The sequence below is a fragment of the Apodemus sylvaticus genome, chromosome 10 (genome assembly GCF_947179515.1).
Source record: "Apodemus sylvaticus chromosome 10, mApoSyl1.1, whole genome shotgun sequence".
Taxonomy (NCBI): domain Eukaryota; kingdom Metazoa; phylum Chordata; class Mammalia; order Rodentia; family Muridae; genus Apodemus; species Apodemus sylvaticus.
In genome coordinates, this window is record NC_067481.1 from 96,072,851 (window position 1) to 96,094,745 (window position 21,895).

General features: G+C 45.7%; 1 protein-coding gene across 8 annotated transcripts in view; it reads left to right on the top strand.

Moving 5' to 3' along the window:
• The window catches only part of LOC127693938 (tryptase-like), a 127,692-nt gene that overhangs the window by 69,748 nt on the left and 36,049 nt on the right, over positions 1 to 21,895 (top strand). For 3 of the 8 annotated variants that reach the window (XM_052195249.1, XM_052195248.1, XM_052195243.1), the window contains exon 6: positions 11,038 to 11,285. The exons of 1 other annotated variant lie outside the window; for it this stretch is intronic. In XM_052195249.1, coding sequence (XP_052051209.1) covers positions 11,038 to 11,083 — 46 coding nt within the window. In that variant the 3' untranslated portion in view covers positions 11,084 to 11,285. Of the gene's footprint in view, positions 1 to 8,878; positions 9,151 to 9,241; positions 9,408 to 9,539; positions 9,806 to 10,682; positions 10,847 to 10,918; positions 11,286 to 21,895 lie in introns of those variants that run through there. 4 more of the 8 variants (XM_052195246.1, XM_052195250.1, XR_007979766.1 and 1 more) reach the window with 4 other exon arrangements.

Here is a 21,895-nt window from a genome sequence, read left to right on the forward strand (position 1 = left end):
AATATATGGGCCTCTGAATCTCCCTGCTCAGGTTCGAATATTCTTGCCAGGAACTCATAAGGGACCTGGGTCCCATGCCCACCCAGCACTTGAAGTCAGGAGAGACATCTGACAGCATCTGTGGGCATTTCTGTTTTGGAGCCTGTGAAGATACTGCTGGAGCACGTGTGCACACATGCAGACAGACACAGAAACACACACACACACACACACACACACACACACACACACACATATGCAAAAGGCAGAGGTCAGAGGTGCTGCCAAACTGGGGCTCTCCCACATCACATATCTACAGTGTCCCATTAAAATAATCTCAGTCTGGCCACAAACACCCATCTTGTGGCCAAGACAAGGATGCCAAAGAAGCTTCTAGACCTCAGGTAAGAAACTGTCAGGAAGGCTCCCTGCAGTGTCCCTATTGTCTACTTAAGAGGATAAGAACACCCATTGTCCCCTCCATAGGGGCTGTCAGAGGAAACTCAGAGCCAAGCTGGGGACTCACCTTGGCTCCAGAAACACCAGGTTCTGTCCTATGAGAACCACTCACAAGGTGGTTTTTGAGACACATCCCCACAATCAGATGGATTTCACTTAGATAGCCTATGGCACAGTTTTTTTGGAGACTAGGTAACAGACTTATATCTCAGGTGAGAGCAAGACAGACAATTCCCACAACCCTCGGCAGACAGAAGGGTTTATATTTCTAAACTAGACAAAGGTGACCTGAGGAGAATCCTGGCATTTCCAAACACCATTAACATGTTCAACGTCAGTAAAAAGACAACCAGAGCACCAGAACCTCACAGGAAATGCATAGATGACTGTCTTAATGACTTTGTTTATGCTGTAGGCTTGGCACCTGTTGCATGGTCTGCTAACTGGCAAGGTGGAAGTGAGGGCCAACATGGACATGGACATGGAAGCTAGGTGGTAGCTAGCTGGTAGAACATGCTCTTCTGAACAAATCGTCTCCATCAGATTATCTGTGACTGATCCCCTAGCTAAACGTAGCAGTGTTGCAAGCATCGTTCTGGTGGTACTGGTTTTCAGGCATTAAAAATCCAAGGAGAGGTCATGGAAAGCATCTGAGGCTTGACACCTTGTGGCAGGGTCCAATCCCTGCAAAGAATGCTGAGAAGACACGGGTCAATATGAAGCCTCTAGTGCAGCATATGCTCCTCCACCTACTGAAGATAATCTCACAGTTGAGAGTCTCTGGAGACTTTTGGAGTTGGACATATTTTATTTCATATTAAGAGATGAGACTTTGGAAAGTTGTGGCATAAAATGATGTGTTTGGGTATCAAGATGGCAAGGGGAGAAGTAGGCTCATTAGTTTTGTCAGTGTGACTGGTTTAGTCATTGTTCTGTTGCTGTAAAGAGACACCATAACCGTGACAACTCTTATAAAGGAAAGCATTTCAGAGGGCCTTGCTTACAGTTTCAGAGTTTTAATTCACTGTCATTGTTGTGGAGAGCATGGTGACATGCAGGTAGATATGGTGCTGGAGAAGCAATTGACAGCTCTACATCTGGATTCAGATCCACAGGCCATAGGAAGAATGAGACTCTGGGTAGGGAATGTGCTTTTGGAAGCCTCAAAGCCCACCCTAGAGACACATTTCCTCCAACAAGGCCACTACACCTCCCAATGCTTTCAAATTATGCCACTACCTGGTGACCAAGCCCTCAAATATATGAGACTCTGGGGCCATTCTTACTCAAACATCCACAGTGACACAACTTAGAACAAACAGGGAAGAGTGGAATTATCTAGATCAGGTTGGTCTATGGGCATTTCTAATAGGTGTTGTTTTGGTGATAACTGGTATGGAAGACCCCACACACTGTGAACAGCACTATTCCCTAGGCAGAGGCTCCTGAACTTCGAAGAGAGGAGCCAGCTAGCTGAGAACCAGAACAAGGGATCACAAGTTATCACACAGTTATCTTTATCCTCTTGCTCTTGTCTGTGGATGTGATGCCTTGAATTCCTGCACTGACTTCATTGCAATAATGGATTGTGATCTGGAGTCGTGAGCCAAATAAACCATTTCTGCTCAAAGTTGCCTTGTTGGGATCATAGCAACAAAAATGAAACTAGAATACAGTTTTTGTTTCGTTTTAGATACCGGGTTTTATGGTGTAGCTCTGGCTCTCTTGGAACTCACTCTGTAGATCAGGCTACCCTCCAGGTCAAAGATTCAACTGCCTTAGCCTCTTGAGTGTTAGATTAAAGGCATGTGTCAGAACCATCTGGCTCTGAGAATGGCCATTTTCAATGTTGCTCTGCACTAATGATTCATGATCTCTGGATCTGGGGGTGCTAGATGTTTAGGGGGTTCATAGAGAAGGACATCAATCCTGGAACAATCCATCATCCCCACGCTGGATGAAGACTTCCTGCTGCTGCTTTGGGGTCACCCGTCCTCTAAGGAAGCCCAATAAACTAACATTATCTCTGGGGATAACTTCAGTAGAACCATATTTTGGAGGAGGGGAAAGACATTGTTTAAGTCTCTGAAGGGAAGGAATACTCAACAGGGGACCTCCCCCAATACCCCAGTGACCATGATACAGCTGAGACCAATCAAATAGAGCTAAGCCCAGCCTTGGCTTTTCTCATCACTCCTCTGGTTAGGGGGACTATGTTTTCTTGAGAGCCTTGACTATCTTTAGCCCGCACCCCACAGCTGAGCTCTCTCCACAGCCTTGTGTTCAACCTACCTAAAATCCAGCTTCCATTAGGTGATGTAATCTTCAGGAGAGGCTAGCCTGCAGGAAAGGCTGGGAACAGCATTCTTAGCCTGTCACCCAGAGAAGCTCTACAGTGCTCCTGTGTTACTCAATGTCTTCCATGGTCATGGTGCTGTAGGGAGCACACAGGGTTTCAAAAAGAAAAAACCCTTTGATGTATCTGAAATTTATGTTTGAGTTGTGAGAGGCTAATGAGATTATTTTGGTTTGTCCAGATGGCTGCATGTCTTTCCAGGTCTCTCCAGTTTTTAATGTCATTTTGCAGGCCTCCCACAGGCATAGGTACCTAGGTTTACCTTGTTTTTGGTTTTGTTTTGTATTGGTTTGTTGCTTTTGTTTTAGATTTCACACAGGATGTGTGATTTATAACAGAACATGATTTGGTGGGGTGCAGAACATGACAGTGGAAACCCTCAAGAGTGAGTTTGTGGGTCTCCTGCTACTTGTCCAGGATACATGCCACAATTGGGAATATATTTTACCCCACAGTCATCAGAGATGAGCCAATTCCAAGATACTCTGTCATGAAGCCCATGGGTGCTAAGCTTGGTGAAAACCCCATGCCTTTGAGGTGTGTTCCTTCCAGTACCCAGGGAACTTGAACCTGACTCTACACAGGGCCTCACTCACTATTCTTTATCCTTCAGATCTGTTCAGAGGCCCATGAGGAGCTGGCCAGTGTGAACCCTGGCTGCTGTGCCTGGGACTTCCCAGGCAGCCTGCCTAGAGTTCAGCTTGGGTAGGACATACAAATCAGAGGTTAATGGCCTCCAGGGAATCATCACCAAGTTCCCTTAGGGCAGCCCATAGAGGTGACAAGCTGCACACATCCCCAAAGAGGCTGCTGTTTCCTCTAGGTGATCAAGACGAAGCATTATTATTGGTTTAGTTACTTTCAGCATCTTTATAGTTTTGAGACAGGATCTCTGCAGCCCAGGCTGCCTTGAATTCATGGCCCCTTTCTGTCTGAGCTTCTTGAATGCTAGGGTTTTATGTATGAACCACCATACATGGTTCAACTGAGGTACTTTTCAAAGCCCTGAACTGATTCGTTAGCTCATCAGAAGCCTTGGCAATTTCTGGTTCTTGCTATCTAAGACTCCACAGAGTGCTAGTCACTGAAACCTGGCCGAACTGTTACGTGCTTTTGGCTCCCAAACAGGCACAGTACAGGACCACTAGCTTAGGTAAGACGAGGCCTACAGAGCCACTACTGTGCAGGACAGTGAGGGCAGAAAGTTTGTTTGTATAAATCAGTTGACAAACTGCTGGTGACTAATGCTTGTGAGCTAAGGAAAGAAAGCAATTTTCCTTTACAAATATTGGAACAGACACAATTGTTAATGACATATTTAGGAGAGTCACACTGCCCTGAGGTCAGAGAACAGACTCTCATGGATGCTTGGGTTTGTTTTTTTGTTTTTTTGTTTTTTTTTTTTTTTTTTTTTTTTTTTGTGCTTTTCTTTGAAAGCAACTGTAGGCTCCTAAACTTTGAAAACATTTTTATCCTCTAGCTTGTGATGGAGACACCTTTTGTGTCCTAAGCAGCCCACTTTCCTTCATCTTAAAATAAGGTGCTTACCACGGAGAGATGGCCAGGGATGTAGCTGGGGTAGTGGTACTTGCCAGCATGCATGTAGTCCTAAGTTCTGCTCCTTGCCCTGTAGAGTCTGAGCATGGTGTAAGTCTGTGATCCTGAGCACTGCAGAGGCAGAGCAGGAAGATCTGAAAATCAACGTCATCCTAGGCTGGGCAGTCAATCACAGGCCTGCCTAGGCTACACATAATTCCATCCCAAGAAAAACAGATGGGACGGGGAGACAGCACAGCACTGAGAGCATGCACACATTGACATTGTGAGTGGGTGGTTTCCCAGCGCCCACAAGGTGGCTCACAACCCTCTGTCTCCAGTTGCTGAGGAACTGACATCCTCTTTTGCCCTCTCTGGCCAGGCACACATGTGGTGCACATATATAATCCAGACAAAACACTTAGACACATAAAATGGAAGAAAAATCTGAAGGAAAGAAAGATGCTTTGAATCAATGCTAAATACAGGTTAGCACTTTGAATTACCCCAGATTTTTGTTTCAACAAAGTACCTTTTACCCAAGGAGTTGCTTGCCTCTTTTCTTTTGTTGTTGTGGTGCTGAAGACTAAACCCAAGGTCTGATCCATGCTAGACAAGTATCCAAGCCCTGAGCTCCATCCCTGTGAGTCCTAGGGATTTTCTGATCCAATACTGATGCCCTCTTTATTCCTGTTTTGAGACAGGGTCTCACACAGTCTTGGATTTGACAGCCAAAGATGACTTTGAATTTCTGATCCACCTGCCTCCGCCTCCTGAGTGCTGGTATTACAGGCCTGCACCGCCATGCTGTTTTATGCAGTGTTGGGATTGAACCCTGGGGAAGCTCTCTGCCAACTGAGCTCCATCCCCAGCCCACTGGTGATTCTTACAGCCAAGCATTCATTCTCCTATAATCAAGAATTTAATGAAAACTTCTACCTCCAGAAGTCTATAATAAAAATTTTAAGGTTATCTGGGTGTGGTCGCTCATGACTTTAATCCCAGCACTCATGAGGCATTTGCAGGAAGATGGCTGAGTTGTAAAGCCAGCCCAGGCTTTTTTTTAATTTATTTTTTATTCGATATATTCTTTATTTACATTTCAAAGGATTTCCCCTTTCCTGGAATTCGCCTCCCTGAAAGTCTCATAAGCCCTCTTCCCTCCCCCAGTTCCCCAATTAACCCCCTTCCTTCTTCCCTGTCCAGGTATTGCCCTACATTGCTACAGTGAGTCTTTCCAGGACAAGGGGCCTCTCCTTCCTTCTTCTTGGGCATTATTTGACATGTAAATTGTTTATAGTGAGTTTCAGGCCAGCCAGAACCACACACTGAGACCCTGTCTCAAAACAAACAAACAAATAAGCACACAACAACCAAACAATAACTACCACAACCACATTGTTGTGCTTCTCAGAAATCTTTGTTAGTGTTTTGCTGGGATCTCCTGAACATGGCGTGTCAATGTCCCCATTTGTGGCCACATGCCTCTGACACACATAATTCTACATCCTTGTACTCAGTTGATTAAGTTTTTCTACAAGTGCATATAAGCATTGGAGTAGTAGCTCATGCCTATAATCCCAGCATTTAAAAGGACTTTGAAACTGAGACCACTCTAAGCTATAGAGAGGGAGAACTTGCTTCAAATTATAAAACAAAAAACAAAAAAACAAAAACAAAAACAAAAAACTGCACACTTGTTTTATGAGGTATTTTTCTAGGTGATTTTTAGTCTCTTTAACTGGAATGCTCTTCTACTCTGCCTTCTTGCCTACGTTGTCATTACCAGTGTCAAGAAGTTATGTTTATTTAATGTGTTGAGTCTTGTGCTAGCAATGACTTCTGAAAAAAGCATCCTCCTGCAGCCCTGGGTCTCTAACAGTGGCCATAGTCACTCCGAGGCAAGCTGTGTGGACGGCCGCCTGTGTCTGCCAATGTGGAGGGTGAATCCATCTCCTCCTTGGACTCTTTACACCTTTTGCTTATTTCCCAGTTAGGCTGCCATCCAGATACTCATGCTGGTGGATGCAGGGAGGCAGCTGCTCTCATCTGCCCTTCACCTTCCTAGTTTTGATGGTCCACCCTCAGACAGCACGTTTGCTGTGGGTTTGGTGAGATCCCACAAATTTACCAAGAGTTTCATCACAATTGGCGGTAGAGTTTATCTACCAGAAGAATAGTGGGCTTGGCTTGGGGTGATAGCTCAGTTGATAAAGTGTCTGCCTTGAAAGAATGAGGAACAAAGTCAGATGTTTGTATTCCTGGTTGAAGATGGAAACAGAAAGATTCCTAAAGCCTGCTGGACAGCCAGGCTAACATAATCAGTGAATTCCAGGCCAGGGAAAAACCCTATCTCAGAACATTAGGTGGACAGCACCTGAGGAACAACAGCTGTGTTTGTCCTCTGACCTCCACATGCTGGTGCACACTCAAATACACACACTCACACATACACTCACACTCAAAAAGACACACACAGACACACACAAACAACACTCACACAGACACATACTCACAGAGACACAGACACACACAAACACACACACACACATACAAACACACACACTTGCACATCTAAAATAAAAAAGTGCTGATGGTCAGGAGTGGTGGTGGACTCCTTTAATCCGAGCACTCATGCAGATCTCTGTGAGTCTGAGACCTGCCTGGTCTACATAGTGAGTTCCAGGCCAGCCAGAGCTACATAGCTAGATTCTGTCTCAAAAAAAATTAATAATTCTTTTCAGTTTATTATTTCTGATAGCTTTGCTGAAATGTGATTTCCGTGACATACAATTCACTCACTTAAAGAGTATAGTCCGGCCAATCATGACAGTGCATGCCTATAATCCTAACACTTACACTTGGGAGGTTAAGGCCTGAGGATTTCTTAGAGTTCAAGGCTAGCCTGGACGATGGTGTGAGACCCTGTCTCAAAAACAAAGCAGAGAGGAGAGAGGACAGGTCAGGCTGTTACCTGACAGGAGTCACGGCCCTCCATCCCAGCACAAAGCATGTCATCTTTGATCATCCTGGTAGTGTTGTCTGAGGAAGAATTGGTCATGTACTACTACTGCTCACAGTCATGATTGTCCACAATGGGGGCCTCTACTTCCTTCAGGTGATAGGGCGGAGGCAGTGGCCCTGTGGAGAAAAGCCAGTGAGGACCAAAGCTGGAGGCTTCTGCCTCTTCCTGCCAGTTCTGGCAAAGGACACAGTGTCTTCCCAGTACCCACTGTGGTTCTCGATGACACCCCAGCCAGCCACCCAGCAGGTCTTCTTTGAGGAGATCCTCTGGGAGGCAGCAGGGAGGAAAACATGGTGGACATGCTCAGACAGCACAACTGGGGTATCTAGTTTCAGCAGACTAATGTCTGCCTCCCCGGCTGCAGACAGCTTGTCACTAAACATGGGATAGCAGATGACCTTGGCCACCTTCACCGGCTGATTGTTTTCATAGAGCCTCAGCTGTCCAACTTGGACTCTAAAGTCAAAGGCTTCCATCTTTGTCCTGGGAGACAGGACAATGAACCCCTCAGAGGGCCTGAGGAGTAGTGAAAATCATTACCAGCAGACACTTAAGGATCAGTCAGAACAGACGTCGTGATCAGGAGGGTGTCAGAAATCCTGCCTCCCGCAGGAAGGCAAGTACCTCACCAAGTTCCACTCACCTCCCAACACCCATCTGCTCTCAAGCAAGAGAACTCGTGACCCCACTCATGACTGTATGCAGTGGGCAGCAGATAGCACCCACTGAGGGTGGATGAGAGACGCCCACAGTTGTGTTCCCATATGCTGTGCTTCAGGTTGTAGAACCGCATGCTGACCTGGGATGGGAACCAGCAGACTGAGACAGTGCGGCCCCCAACGATGCCTAACAACTACTCTCCTGAGCCAAGGTCTTTTGAAGCAAGTAGGGTCATCAGACGCCGGGCATCAGGGAGACTTCTGGCAAATCGACAATCTGACATAACCCCACGGTATCTGGAACAGGACTCTGAGCCTGGGACTACATAAAGGATTCAGGAGAGAACTCACCAGGAGACAGAGGCATTGGGCTCCCCAGACAGGGGAGTGAGGAACAGAAGTCCCAACGTCCCCAAGCACAGATCACAGAGATTTCTGGTCCCACACACGGGCTTCTGCAGCCAGGAGACCTGAGGACAGAGTTGCTGATCATCAGTAGGTCAAGGAGAGTCACAGAGTAGAGTGCTTAAAGAAGAGAGTGGTCAGCCAGGAAGAAGTACAGGGTGGCAAGTGCCTGAGGGGAGGCTGGTGGCCTCTCTGCCATCCCCCTTTCCGTGTTGATTCTGCTCTGGAGCACACAAGACAAAATAACCAGAAGGTCCTGACCAGCAGACAGGGCGCAGAGGCCACAGGACAGGGTTTACCACAGATCTGGGTCTAACATAGCAGAGGGTTGACAGTGCCCCTTTGTGGCCCAGACACTTGACCTTGAGTGTGAGTCCCCCATTTCCTCCAGGCTTGGATTGGACAGGGGCATGCCCTCCTCCCGCCCCACCCTGATCTGGAAGGATAAATGGAGAGGGAACCTGAGGCTAGGTAGAGAAGATCAAAGACAGCTACAGTGATCTCTACCAGACCAGAAGCAGAGTGGCCAAGCCACTAGAGACCTCAAGCTCCTGGAATGGACCTACCTTCCTGCTCCCAGGTTCCTGGCTTGTTCTGCACCCCAAAACCCAATAGGCCTAGCCCAGCCCTCACCTCCAACTGGGCCTGCACTACTCCTCACTGTGTCCAAATGCTGAAGCTACTGCTGCTGACACTGCCCCTCCTGTACAGTCTGGTGCATGCAGCCCCTGGTGAGTTCTCCCCTGGGCCCTCCCTGGCTCTCTTCCTGTTCCTCTTGGCTCATAGACCAGGGTACTAAGATCGGCACTGTCTTGTTCCCAGGTCCAGCTCAGCCACGAGAGGGCATTGTGGGGGGACAGGAGGCACCTGAGAACAGGTGGCCCTGGCAGGTGAGCCTGCGTAAAAAAGGCACCAACTGGAACCACACCTGTGGCGGCTCCCTCATCCACCCACAGTGGGTGCTCACGGCGGCACACTGTGTTGGACCGTGAGTCTCTCTGGGTGTGGCAGAGTGGGACAAGCATTGGGGAAGAGAGTGGGGTAGGATGGGATCATCACACACCATCTCTGGCTTTCTGGAATAACAAGGATTTACCAAATGAATGTTTCTTCTCTTTAGGAAAATCCTTAGCACCAACATGGTCAGAGTAACACTCCAAAAGAAGTACCTCTATGACCATGACAACCTGCTGACTGTGAGCAAAATTATCCCACACCCGAACTTCTACATCTTCCAGAATGGAGCAGACATTGCCCTGCTTAAACTCACAAACCCTGTGAACATTTCCAACAATGTCCGCCCTGTCTCCCTGCCTCCCACCTCCATGACCTTCTCCTCAGGAACATTGTGCTGGGTGACAGGCTGGGGCAGAATTGGAAAAAAAGGTATGTGGTAGAGACAACTGAGGAGAGACAAGAGAGGGAATGGCCACACCACATCCCCAGCACAGGGTTTCCCTCCATCTTGTAGGATGGAAATCTGAAGACCTAGGAAGTGCGAAGGCATCAGAAAAACAAGGCTCTCAGGTCCCATAAGCCAGGAGACCCCAGTGTAGCTGGGATAAGTCATTAGTTCCCTCGAATCTCAGACGCTTTATGTCTGAAGGGGCCACAGTCTGCTTGTATTTCAGGGAGAGCAAGACCACACTACCAACAATGTTACACACACACACACACACACACACACACATACCCGGACACTGGTTACAACTTAAGGGACTGGCATTTCACAAGCCATGTCAGTGACCTGCTCTTCAGGGGCTATGGCCCAGGCCTGAGGTATTGTGGGTGGCTGGATAGGGAACCTTCAGTGCAAATTTCTCTTCTCCGAGGGGTCTTGCTTTATTTCTTTTGACAACTCAGATTAGAGCTTTGGGGACAGGGCCATGAGCAGGCAGGCCCTGGCTATGGACACAGAGTGGATCCAATATCACACACAGAGGTGGGGCCTGAGAATAGTGTCCTAGATCAGGGCTCCACTGGGATCCTCTACCCAGCCTAGGCCAGAGCCAGCCATGCTGACCTGCCTTCCACTGACCGAACGGGGTGCTAAAGACCCTCAGGACTGTCCTCCTTCCCTGAATAAGGTCAGAAATTCAGGTCCAGCCTGGAGGAAGAAGTCAGGTTGGCAGAGCTGAATGAAGTGGGCCTGACTCACAGAGGGACTTGTGAGCAGAACTACCCTCAGAGAACAGGGTTAGCTGAGCCCAGCCCAGTTGACACCTGGGACCCTGTCACAGGATGGTCTTTCTTTCACCCACAGTAAAACTGCCGCCACCATTTCCTTTGATGGAGGTGGAAGTTCCCATTGTAGAAAACCGCCTCTGTGACAGGATGTATCACAAAGGTCTCAGCACAGGTGACCATGTCCGCATTGTCCGTGACGACATGCTGTGTGCTGGGAAAGAAGGACGTGGCTCCTGCAAGGTGAGCTCCTGTCCCCTCACCCTGCCACCCCCACCAAGCCTTTAAAAGAGTACTGACCTGTGTCCTCTCTAGGGCGACTCCGGAGGACCTCTGGTCTGCAAGGGAAAAAACACCTGGCTGCAGGCAGGTGTGGTGAGCTGGGCAAAGGGTTGTGCCCGGCGCTACTGGCCTACTGTCTACACCCGAGTTACCTATTACTTGGACTGGATCCGCCGCTATGTGTCCAAGGACTTCTGAGTCGCATCCAGGGTGACCTCTGTTGCTCCCAACATTCTGCTTCCTGCCTGGGTGGTATCCCTGCTTTCCTCTCCTGCTCCCCATGCTGAGCCCCAACTCTGCTCTACCTAAGCCCCTGACCACCCATGTCCTCCCACTCTGGTAGCTACACTGTGCAGATGGCCACTCTCTGCTGTGGCTCAATAAAATGCATTAAAGCTGCCATGAGTTGTGTTGTTAATCTGGCGTCAAGAGAAGTAAATGAAGTGCCTGGGAGAGTCGGGGTGATGTTGCTGGACCTTGGGGTGCCAGCCGTGGGCCTTGGCTGCTACAGTGAGATGGATCCTCCTCACCACCCTGTCTGTCATCTTAATTTCTCTCTACACACGTTCATTCCTTCTGGGTAAGGAGCAACCACACCCCACACTTGGGATCCAGGAAATAGGAGGAAGATTTCAAGAGATAAATATAGGGGGTTGAAGGCATGTTCCAGCAGGAAAAGGTCTTTGTCATTTACACCTATACACACACACACACACACACACCATGATCACAGTAAAAATAAGCAAATTAATGTAATCTTAAAATCTTAAGATGCTGGCAGTGGGGGTGGGGGTGAGGGGGTGGGGGTAGCACATGCCATTAATTCCAGCACTCAGGAGGAAATAGCAGGGGGATCTCTATGAGTTCCATGCCAGCCTGGTCTATACAGAGAGTTCCAGGATACCCCGAACTACATGAAACCCTGCCTCCGAAAAAAAACAGATTAGAAAAAAAAACCCAAAAGATAAACGTAGGACTCAGTAGATAACACAGTCAGTAAAGCAGGACGACGGGAGTGAGGTCCCAGAACTGATTTGAAAAAATAAGGAGGAATAAGACATGACCGTAGAACTAGCCCCAGGGATCTGGAAAAACGCAACGAGAGACATGAGTGAGGTCTTGACAAAACCAGCACACCCCGATTTGTTGTTGGGTTGGTTTCTTTTGGCAGGGTGTGTCATTTTGGGTGTTTGTTTATATTTTTGGTTTTTCAAGATAGGGTTTCTCTGTGTAGTCTTGGTTGTCCTTGCTCTGTAGACCAGGCTGGCCTCGAACTCATAGAGATCCTTCTTCCCCTGCCTCCCAAGTGCTGGGATTAAAAGCGTGAGTTATAACCACAGTGCTGGGAAAAGCAGAACAAATAAAGAAAAAAAAAAAAACCAAGAAAGATAGTGCTGTGAGGAATGACATCTAGGGTTGACCTCTGACCTTCACATGGACACATGGACACACAGACATGTGCATACATACAGAGAAAAGGGGGAAGAGGACTGAGGACTGCATGGCTTCCCACAAACAAACCAAGAAATGTAGCACTGCCTGCACCCTTCCCCTCAGCCAGGCACACTCTGCCATCCTACCTGTGGGTGACAAGAGACATCCTTTCTTGTCAGATTGACAGTTAGTTCCCATGACTGTGCCCAGTGTGGACTGTCCTGGAGGCTCACCTTCCCACAGACACTGCCACAGTCAGGTCAGCTCCATTCCTGCTGTTTGAAATGCCTTGTGAGGGTTGCAGTCAGCTGCAGCCTGGGACCTTAGGCTGCATTAGGGATTCTCAGGCCATTACTGTTTCTGTGCATGTAGGTGTGCTGTGACTGGAACCTGCTGTTAAAGGCATGGCTGAGATCTTGGGGTAACAGATCTCCATTTGTCTAAACAATAGAAAACTGCTCCCTTGGGGAAGAGTATCTTCACCTCCCTTCAGTAGTCAAAAAAGTCAGAAATACTGCACTGTTGTTGATGCTGCCTGTCCTTTCTCACTGCCGTGTGTGTGTGTGTGTGTGTGTGTGTGTGTGTGTGTCTGGGAGTGTCTGTGTGTATGTGTGTGTCTGTGTGTGTGTATGTGCACATTTGTGGAAAAACAGGTTTCTTTAAAAAATAAATAACTATGACATGGCCTCTCACTTGCCTGGGGCTTGCTCAATTAGCCTGGGCTGGCTCATCAGGAGTCCTGAAGTCCTCTGTCTCCATCTGTCCAGCCAAAGGATCACTAAGGTGCCACCATGCCCAGGGTTTTTCTTGTTCCTTTGCTTTTGTTTTGTTTTACATCCTGACGACCTTTAATCCTCCCTGTCCCTCCCCCTTTCCTCCCTTCCCCCCCCCATCTTGCCTCCACTCTTGCTCCATTTCCCCTCAGAAAAGAGCAGGCCTCCCTTGGATATCAGTCAGCTGTGCATATCCAGTGCAACCCAAGAGAAGGAAAGGGTCCCAAATGTAGGGCAGAGTCAGAGATGGCCTCTGTTCCCGCCCACTGTGGGAATCCCACAAAAAGACCAAACTACACAACTGTGACATCAACTGGATCAGCCATGGTTGGCCATTTCCCCAATTTCTGCACCACATTTACCCCAGCACATCTTGCAGGCAGACAAAGTGTACATTAAGGCTTTTGTGCCTGAGATTGTGTCCTGATCCCTCCACAGGACAGAGCAGATGGCAGGGTCAGGCTTCATATCCCATATTGTTACAAGTCTCAGCTGGGGTCACCCCACAGATTCCTGGGGGTTTCCATTGCAATAGGTTTCCAGCCCCTCCCAGAGAGACGCCCCCATTCTGTCCCATGGGTTCTTAGGACCCAAATTCAAGTCCTCATAATTACAAGACACAGCTTTGCTGACTGAGCCATCCGTGCAGCCCTGGCTGTGGTCCTGTGGAGATTGTTAAGGACATCGAGTAAGTGTCACATAGAATGCAAGCACCCTGGCCTGCTACATGGCACACTGCAATCTGAACTTGATACCCAAAGTCACATGCTTGTCTCATCTGAGGTGACACATGTCCCAGCTGTCCCCTGTCCCCAGTGGTTCCTTATTAGGTTTTGTATTGTTAATCTAGTCTCATTATGGCGCCCAAGCTGACAACCAATTTATGACCATCCTACCTCAGTGTCCCGAGTGCTGGGCTGGCAGGGTCCACCTCGTCCAGCACCCTTATCAGGCATCTGTGCAGTCTCCTCCATTTCACCAGGATTGTTTTAAGATCCTAGGGATACTGAGGCTTGAGGCAGCTTCCTGCTGACAGGCTCCTGGGGAATCCTGGGAAGAGGCCGCACTGTTTCCAGAGCAGTGGTTTCTGTGCATTGTTGGGCATCACTGGGTACTAAATTGAGAGATGCTGAACTGTGGCTGTATACTGAGGCACATATGTGCTACAGCACGTGCAGTGATGTTTACCAGAGTAGGATGAGTATATCATTGGACTCCTCTAAAAATATCCCCGCATTTTAATTCAGTGCAACAACACTGCCTCCCTTGCTGCAGATGTGATCAGTTTACTTCCTTTCCTGAGCTCTTAACATGGGAGGGGGCTGTGCCTGGATATGAGGGATTTCAGTTTTGTGTCAGTATTCTCTCTCTCTCTTTCTCTCTCTCATATCTTTGGTTTTCTAGAGCTAATTCTATGAGGACAACTCCTGTTCCCAACTGACAAACATCCCTCCAGCCACACACAGAGTAGAGTTACAGGACTTACAGCCCTCTGCTGTTCACATACACAATAATATTCACTTCCTAGGTGTGGAGATTGGAAGAAGAATTGCCACTGGGGTCCACAGCAATGAGCCTGGTATACAGGAGACCCCAGAAATTTTGAAAAGGGTCACCAAGACCAGACTGTGACCTCCCTCTACCCTTCTATCTGGACAAAGGCCACACATGTCATTGGTCGATTGGAGGACACAGGGATGCACAGGTGGAATTTCATCCTGACCAGCAGACCTGGAATCCAGGGTGTCCAGAGCTATGCAGGGAACTAGGTGACAAAGGAAATAGGACACCAGGTCCCTCAGACCAAAGGCAATGGGCCTCCTACAGGGACCTGTGGTGGCTCCAGTGTTTGGGACTCAGAGGATCTGTCCATGAAGGACATCCTTCAAGCTAGGTGGCATGAGGGTCCAGGACCAGGTGGGATGGCCTGTGGGGACACATGACTCCCTCACCCTGGTTTGTCTATGCTGGGATGAGCTGACAATTCCTACCTCCCAAACAGTCCCTTCATAGACCAGCACCTGAGAGAGGCAGGCGCAGACTCACATCATGTCGTTACTCATGCCTCACTAGGTAAAACGTTTAGTGTTTATTCTATTTATTTATTTATTTATTTATTTATTTATTTATTTAATGTATGCAAGTACACTGTAGCTGTCTTCAGACACACCAGAAGAGGACATCAGATCCCATTGCAGATGGTTGTGAGTCACCATGTTGTTGCTGGGATTTGAACACAGGACCTCTGGAAGAGCAGTTGGTGCTCTTAACCACTGAGCCATCTCTCCAGCCTTTTTTTTCTAACTCATATCTATTTTTTGAGATTTATTTTATTTATATGAGTACACTGTTGTTATTTCCAGACACACCAGAAGAGGGCATCAGATACCTTTACAGATGTTTGTGAGCCACCATGTGGTTGCTGGGAATTGAACTCGGGACTTTGGAAGAGCAGCCAGTTTTCTTAACCTCTGAGCCTTCTCTCCAGCCCCAGTCCATTCTTTTCTTTTTTTTTAATATTTTTATTTTCTATATTCTTTGTTTACATTCAAAATGATTTCCCCTTTCCCGGATCCCCCCTCCCCATATGTCCCATAAACCTTCTTCTCTCCGTCCCTTCTCCAATCACCTCCCTCCTTTTTCTCTGTCCTTATATTCCCTTCCCATGCTAGATCAATCCTTTCTAGGATCAGGACCCTCTCCATACTTCTACATGGGAGTCATTTGTTACACAATTTGTGCCTTGGGTATTCAGGGCTTCTGGGCTAATTAATATCCACTTATCAGAGATTGCATTCCATGTATATTCTTTTGTGATTGGGTTACCTCACTTAGGATGATATTTTCCAGATCAAACCATTTGCCTAAAATTTTTGTGAATTCATTGTTTCTAATTGCTGAGTAGTATTCCATTGTGTAAATATACCACACTTTCTATATCCATTCCTCCTTTGAGGGGCATCTGGGTTCTTTCCAGCTTCTGGCTATTATAAATAAGGCTGCTATGAACATAATGGAGCATGTGTCTTTATTGCATGCACAGGAATCCATTGGGTATATGCCCAGGAGAGGTATAGCAGGGTCCTCTGGAAGTCTCATGTCCAGTTTTCTGAGGAACCTCCAGACTGATTTCCACAGTGGTTGTACCATCTTACAGCCCCACCAGCAGTGGAGGAGTGTTCCTCTTTCTCCACATCCTCGCCAACACCTGCTGTCTCCTGAGTTTTTGACCTTAGGCATTCTGACTGGTGTAAGGTGAAATCTCAGTGTTGTTTTGATCTGCATTTCCCTAATGACTAATGATGTATTTTATTTTTAATAATGTGAGGAGAGCCACATGCCCACATGAGAGCAGGTACTCATGGTGGACACAAGAGGGCGATAGACATCCTGGAGCTGGAGTAACAGGTGGTCGCAAACCACCCTCACCTGGGTTGTCTACAAAAGCAGCTCTTGTTCTTTTTTTTTTTTTTTTTTTTTTTAGGTCTCCAGTTTTTTTTTTAATTTATTGATATATTTATTTACATTTCAAATGATTTCCCCTTTTCTGGACCCCCACTCCCCGAAAGTCCCATCAGTCCCCTTCCCTCCCCATGTTTTCCCACCCAACCCTTCCCACTTCCCTGTTCTGATTTTGCTCTATACTGCTTCACTGAGTCTTTCCAGAACAAGGGGCCACTCCTCCGTTCTTCGTGTACCTCATTTGATGTGTGGATTATGTTTTGGTTATTCCAGTTTTCTAGGTTAATATCCACTTATTAGTGAGTGCATACCATGATTCATCTTTTGAGTCTGGGTTACCTGACTTAGTATGATGTTCTCCAGATCCATCCATTTGCCTAAGAATTTCATGAATTCATTGTTTCTAATGGCTGAATTGTATAGATATACCACATTTTTTGCATCCACTCTTCTGTTGAGGGATACCTGGGTTCTTTCCAACTTCTGGCAATTATAAATAGGGCTGCTATGAACAGAGTGGAACATGTTTCCTTATTACATGCTGGGGAATCTTTTGGGTATATGCCCAGGAGTGGTATAGCAGGATCTTCTGGAAGTGAGGTGCCCAGTTTTTGGAGGAACTGCCAGACTGATTTCCAGAGTGGTTGTACCAATTTGCAACCCCACCAGCAGTGGAGGAGTGTTCCTCTTTCTCCACATCCTTACCAACACCTGCTGTCTCCTGAATTTTTAATCTTAGCCATTCTGACGGGTGTAAGGTGAAATCTTAGGGTTGTTTTGATTTGCATTTCCCTAATGACTAATGAAGTTGAGCATTTTTTAAGATGCTTCTCCGCCATCCGAAGTTCTTCAGGTGAGAATTCTTTGTTTAACTCTGTACCCCATTTTTTAATAGGGTTGTTTGGTTTTCTGGAGTCTAACTTCTTGAGTTCTTTATATATATTGGATATTAGCCCTCTATCTGATGTAGGGTTCGGGAAGATCTTTTCCCAATTTGTTGGTTGCTGATTTGTCCTTTTGATGATGTCCTTTGCCTTACAGAAACTTTGTAATTTTATGAGGTCCCATTTGTCAATTCTTGATCTTAGAGCATACGCTATTGGTGTTCTGTTCAGAAACTTTCTCCATGTACTGATGTCCTCAAGGGTCTTCCCCAATTTCTTTTCTATTAGCTTCAGAGTGTCTGGCTTTATGTGGAGGTCCTTGATTCATTTGGATTTGAGCTTAGTACAAGGAGACAAGGATGGATCAATTCGCATTCTTCTGCATGCTGACCTCCAGTTGAACCAGCACCATTTGTTGAAAAGGCTATCTTTTTTCCATTGGATGTTTTCAGCCCCTTTGTCAAGGACCAAGTGGCCATAGGTGTGTGGGTTCATTTCTGGATCTTCAATCCTGTTCCATTGATCTGCCTGCCTGTCACTGTACCAATACCATGCAGTTTTTAACACTATTGCTCTGTAGTATTGCTTGAGGTCAGGGATACTGATTCCCCCAGAATTTCTTTTGTTGCTGAGAATAGTTTTAGCTATCCTGGGTTTTTTGTTATTCCTGATGAATTTGATAATTGCTCTTTCTAACTCTGTGAAGAATTGAGTTGGGATTTTGATGGGTATTGCATTGAATCTGTATATTGCTTTTGGCAAAATGGCCATTTTAACTATATTGATCCTGCCGATCCATGAGCATGGGAGGTTTTCCCATTTTTGAGGTCTTCTTCCATTTCCTTCTTCAGAGTCTTGAAGTTCTTGTCATGCAGATCTTTCACATGTTTGGTAAGAGTCACCCCAAGGTAATTTATACTGTTTGTGGCTATTGTGAAGGGGGTCATTTCCCTAATTTCTTTCTCAGCCTGCTTATCCTTTGAGTATAGGAAGGCCACTGATATGCTTGAGTTGATTTTATAACCTGCCACTTTGCTGAAGTTGTTTAGCAGCTGTAGGAGTTCTCTAGTGGAGTTTTTTTGGGTCACTTAGGTAGACTATCATGTCATCTGCAAATAATGATAGTTTGACTTCTTCCTTTCCAATTTGTATCCCTTTGACCTCTTTATGTTGTCTACTTGCCCGAGCTAGTACCTCAAGTACAGTATTGAAAAGATAAGGAGAAAGGGGGCAGCCCTGTCTAGTCCCTGATTTTAGTGGGATTGCTTCAAGTTTCTCTCCATTTAGTTTGATGCTGGCTATCGGTTTGCTGTATATTGCTTTAACGATGTTTAGGTATGGGCCTTGAATTCCTGTTCTTTCCAAGACTTTAAGCATGAAAGGATGCTGAATTTTGTCAAATGCTTTTTCAGCATCCAGTGAAATGACCATGTGGTTTTTTTTCTTTGAGTTTGTTTATGTAGTGGATTGCATTGATGGATTTCCATATATTGAACCAACCCTGCATCCCTGGGATAAAGCCTACTTGATCATGGTGGATGATCGTTTTGATGTGTTCTTGGATTCGGTTGGCAAGAATTTTATTGAGTATTTTTGCATCGATGTTCATAAGGGAGATTGGTCTGAAGTTTTCTTTCTTTGTTGGATCTTTGTGTGGTATCAGCGTAATTGTGGCTTCATAGAAGGAACTGGGGACTTCAACACTCCACTCTCCTCAATGGACCAATCAGGAAAGCAGAAACTAAACAGGGACACAGTAAAACTAATTGAAACTTTGGACCAATTGGTAGAGTGCTTGTCTAACTTTGAGGAGGCACTGCGTTGGGTTCCCTGCCTAGAATAAGCTGAAGGTAACAGTGTTGATTTCCATCCTGACAGAATCACCTGAAAGAAGAGCCTCTGGGCCTGCAGGGGGAGTCAGCTTGTGTTACATTCATTTAGGTGGGAGGGAGCATCTACTATCCAGGCACCATTCCCTGGTGGGCTCCTAGATGCTGTGAATGAAGACAGAGCTGAGCTGCTTTCATACATGGCTCTATGTTTCTAGACTGTGTCCATTATATGACTACTTCTCTCATGCCGCTGCCTCCACACCTTCCCCACAGTGAGGAGTATACCATAGCCTGGGACCTAGAATAAGCATTTCACCCTATTTTCTTAAGATATTTTATCAAAACATCAGTAAAAATAAAACTAAGAGATCTGGTGTAGTGATGTACATCTGTAACTGTAGCACTTACAAGATGAAAGTGAGAGATTCAAGAATTCAAGGCTAAAAAAGGCCAAGTAACATATAAAGGAAGACCTATCAGAATCACAGCAGACTTTTCACCTGAGACTATGAAGGCTAGAAGGTCCTGGGCAGATCTCATGCAGACTCTAAGAGAACACAAATGCCAACCAAAACTACTATATCCAGCAAAACTCTCAATCACCATAGATGGAGAAACTAAGATATTTCATGACAAAATCAAGTTTACCCAATATCTATCCACAAACCCGGCCCTAAAAAGGATAATAGGAGGACAACACCAATACAAGGAGGGAAACTTTACCCTGGAAAAAGCAAGATAGTAACCTTTCATCAAACCCAAAAGAAGTTAAGCATTCAAATTTAAAAAATAACGTCAAAAATGATAGGAAGTAACAATCACTATTCCTTAATATCTCTTAACATCAATGGACTTAATGCCCCAATAAAAAGACACAGACTAACTGAATGGATACGTAAACAGGACCCTACATTTTGCTGCTTACAGGAAACACACCTCAGGGTCAAAGACAAACACTACCTTAGAGTAAAAGGCTGGAAGACAATTTTACAAGCAAATGGTCTCAGGAAACAAGCTGGAGTAGCCATTTTAATATCAGATAAAATTGACTTTCAACCCAAAGTCATCAAAAGAGACCCTGAGGGACACTTCTTGCTGGTCAAAGGAAAAATACAAAAAGAAGAACTGTCAATCCTGAACATCTATGCCCCAAATGCAAGGGCACCCTCTTTCGTAAAAGAAACTTTATTAAAACTAAAAGCACACATTGCACCTAACACAATAATTGTGGGTGACTTCAACACTGCACTTTCCTCAATGGACCGATCAGGAAAACAGAAACTAAACAGGGACACAATGAAACTAATTGAAGCTTTGGACCAATTAGATTTAACAGATATATATAGAACATTCTATCCTAAAACAAAAGAATATACCTTTTTCTCAGCACCTCATGGTACCTTCTCCAAAATCGACCATATAATTGGTCACAAGACAGACCTCAACAAATATAAGAAGATCGAACTAATCCCATGCCTCCTATCTGATCACTATGGAGTAAAAGTGGTCTTCAATAGCAACAGAAACAACAGAAAGCCCACATACACGTGGAAACTGAACAATACTCTACTCAATGATACCTTGGTCAAGGAAGAAATAAAGAAAGAAATTAAAGACTTTTTAGAACACAATGAAAATGAAAACACAACATACCAAATCTATGGGACACAATGAAAGCAGTGCTAAGAGGAAAACTCATAGCCCTGAGTGCCTCCAAAAAGAAAATGGAGAGAGCATACATTACCAGCTTAATGACACACCTGAAAGCCCTGGAACAAAAAGAAGCTATTTCGCCCAGGAGGAGTAGAAGGCAGGAAATCATCAAACTCAGGGCCGAAATCAATCAAGTAGAAACAAAGAGAACCATACAAAAAATCAACAAAACCAGGAGCTGGTTCTTTGAGAAAATCAACAAGATAGATAAACCCTTAGCCAGAATGACCAAAGGGCACAAAGAAAGTATCCAAATTAACAAACTTAGAAATGAAAAGGGAGACATAACAACGGAAACTGAGGAAATCCAAAAAATCATCAGATCCTACTACAAGAGCCTATACTCAACACAACTGGAGAATCTGGAGGAAATGGACAATTTCCTTGACAGATACCAAATACCAAAATTAAATCAGGACCAACTAGACCATCTAAACAGTCCCATAATGCCTAAAGAAATAGAAGGAGTCATAGAAAGTCTTCCAACCAAAAAAAGCACAGGACCAGATGGCTTCAGTGCAGAATTCTACCAGACCTTCAAAGTAGAGTTAACACCAATACTCTTCAAACTATTCCACAAAATAGAAACAGAAGGAACACTACCCAATTCCTTCTACGAAGCCACAATTACGCTGATACCAAAGCCACACAAAGATCCAACAAAGACAGAGAACTTCAGACCAATTTCCCTTATGAACATCGATGCAAAAATACTCAATAAAATCCTTGCCAACCGAATCCAAGAACACATCAAAACGATCATCCACCATGATCAAGTAGGCTTTATCCCTGGAATGCAGGGTTGGTTCAATATACGGAAATCCATCAATACAATCCACTACATAAACAAACTCAAAGAACAAAACCACATGGTCATTTCATTGGATGCTGAAAAAGCATTTGACAAAATTC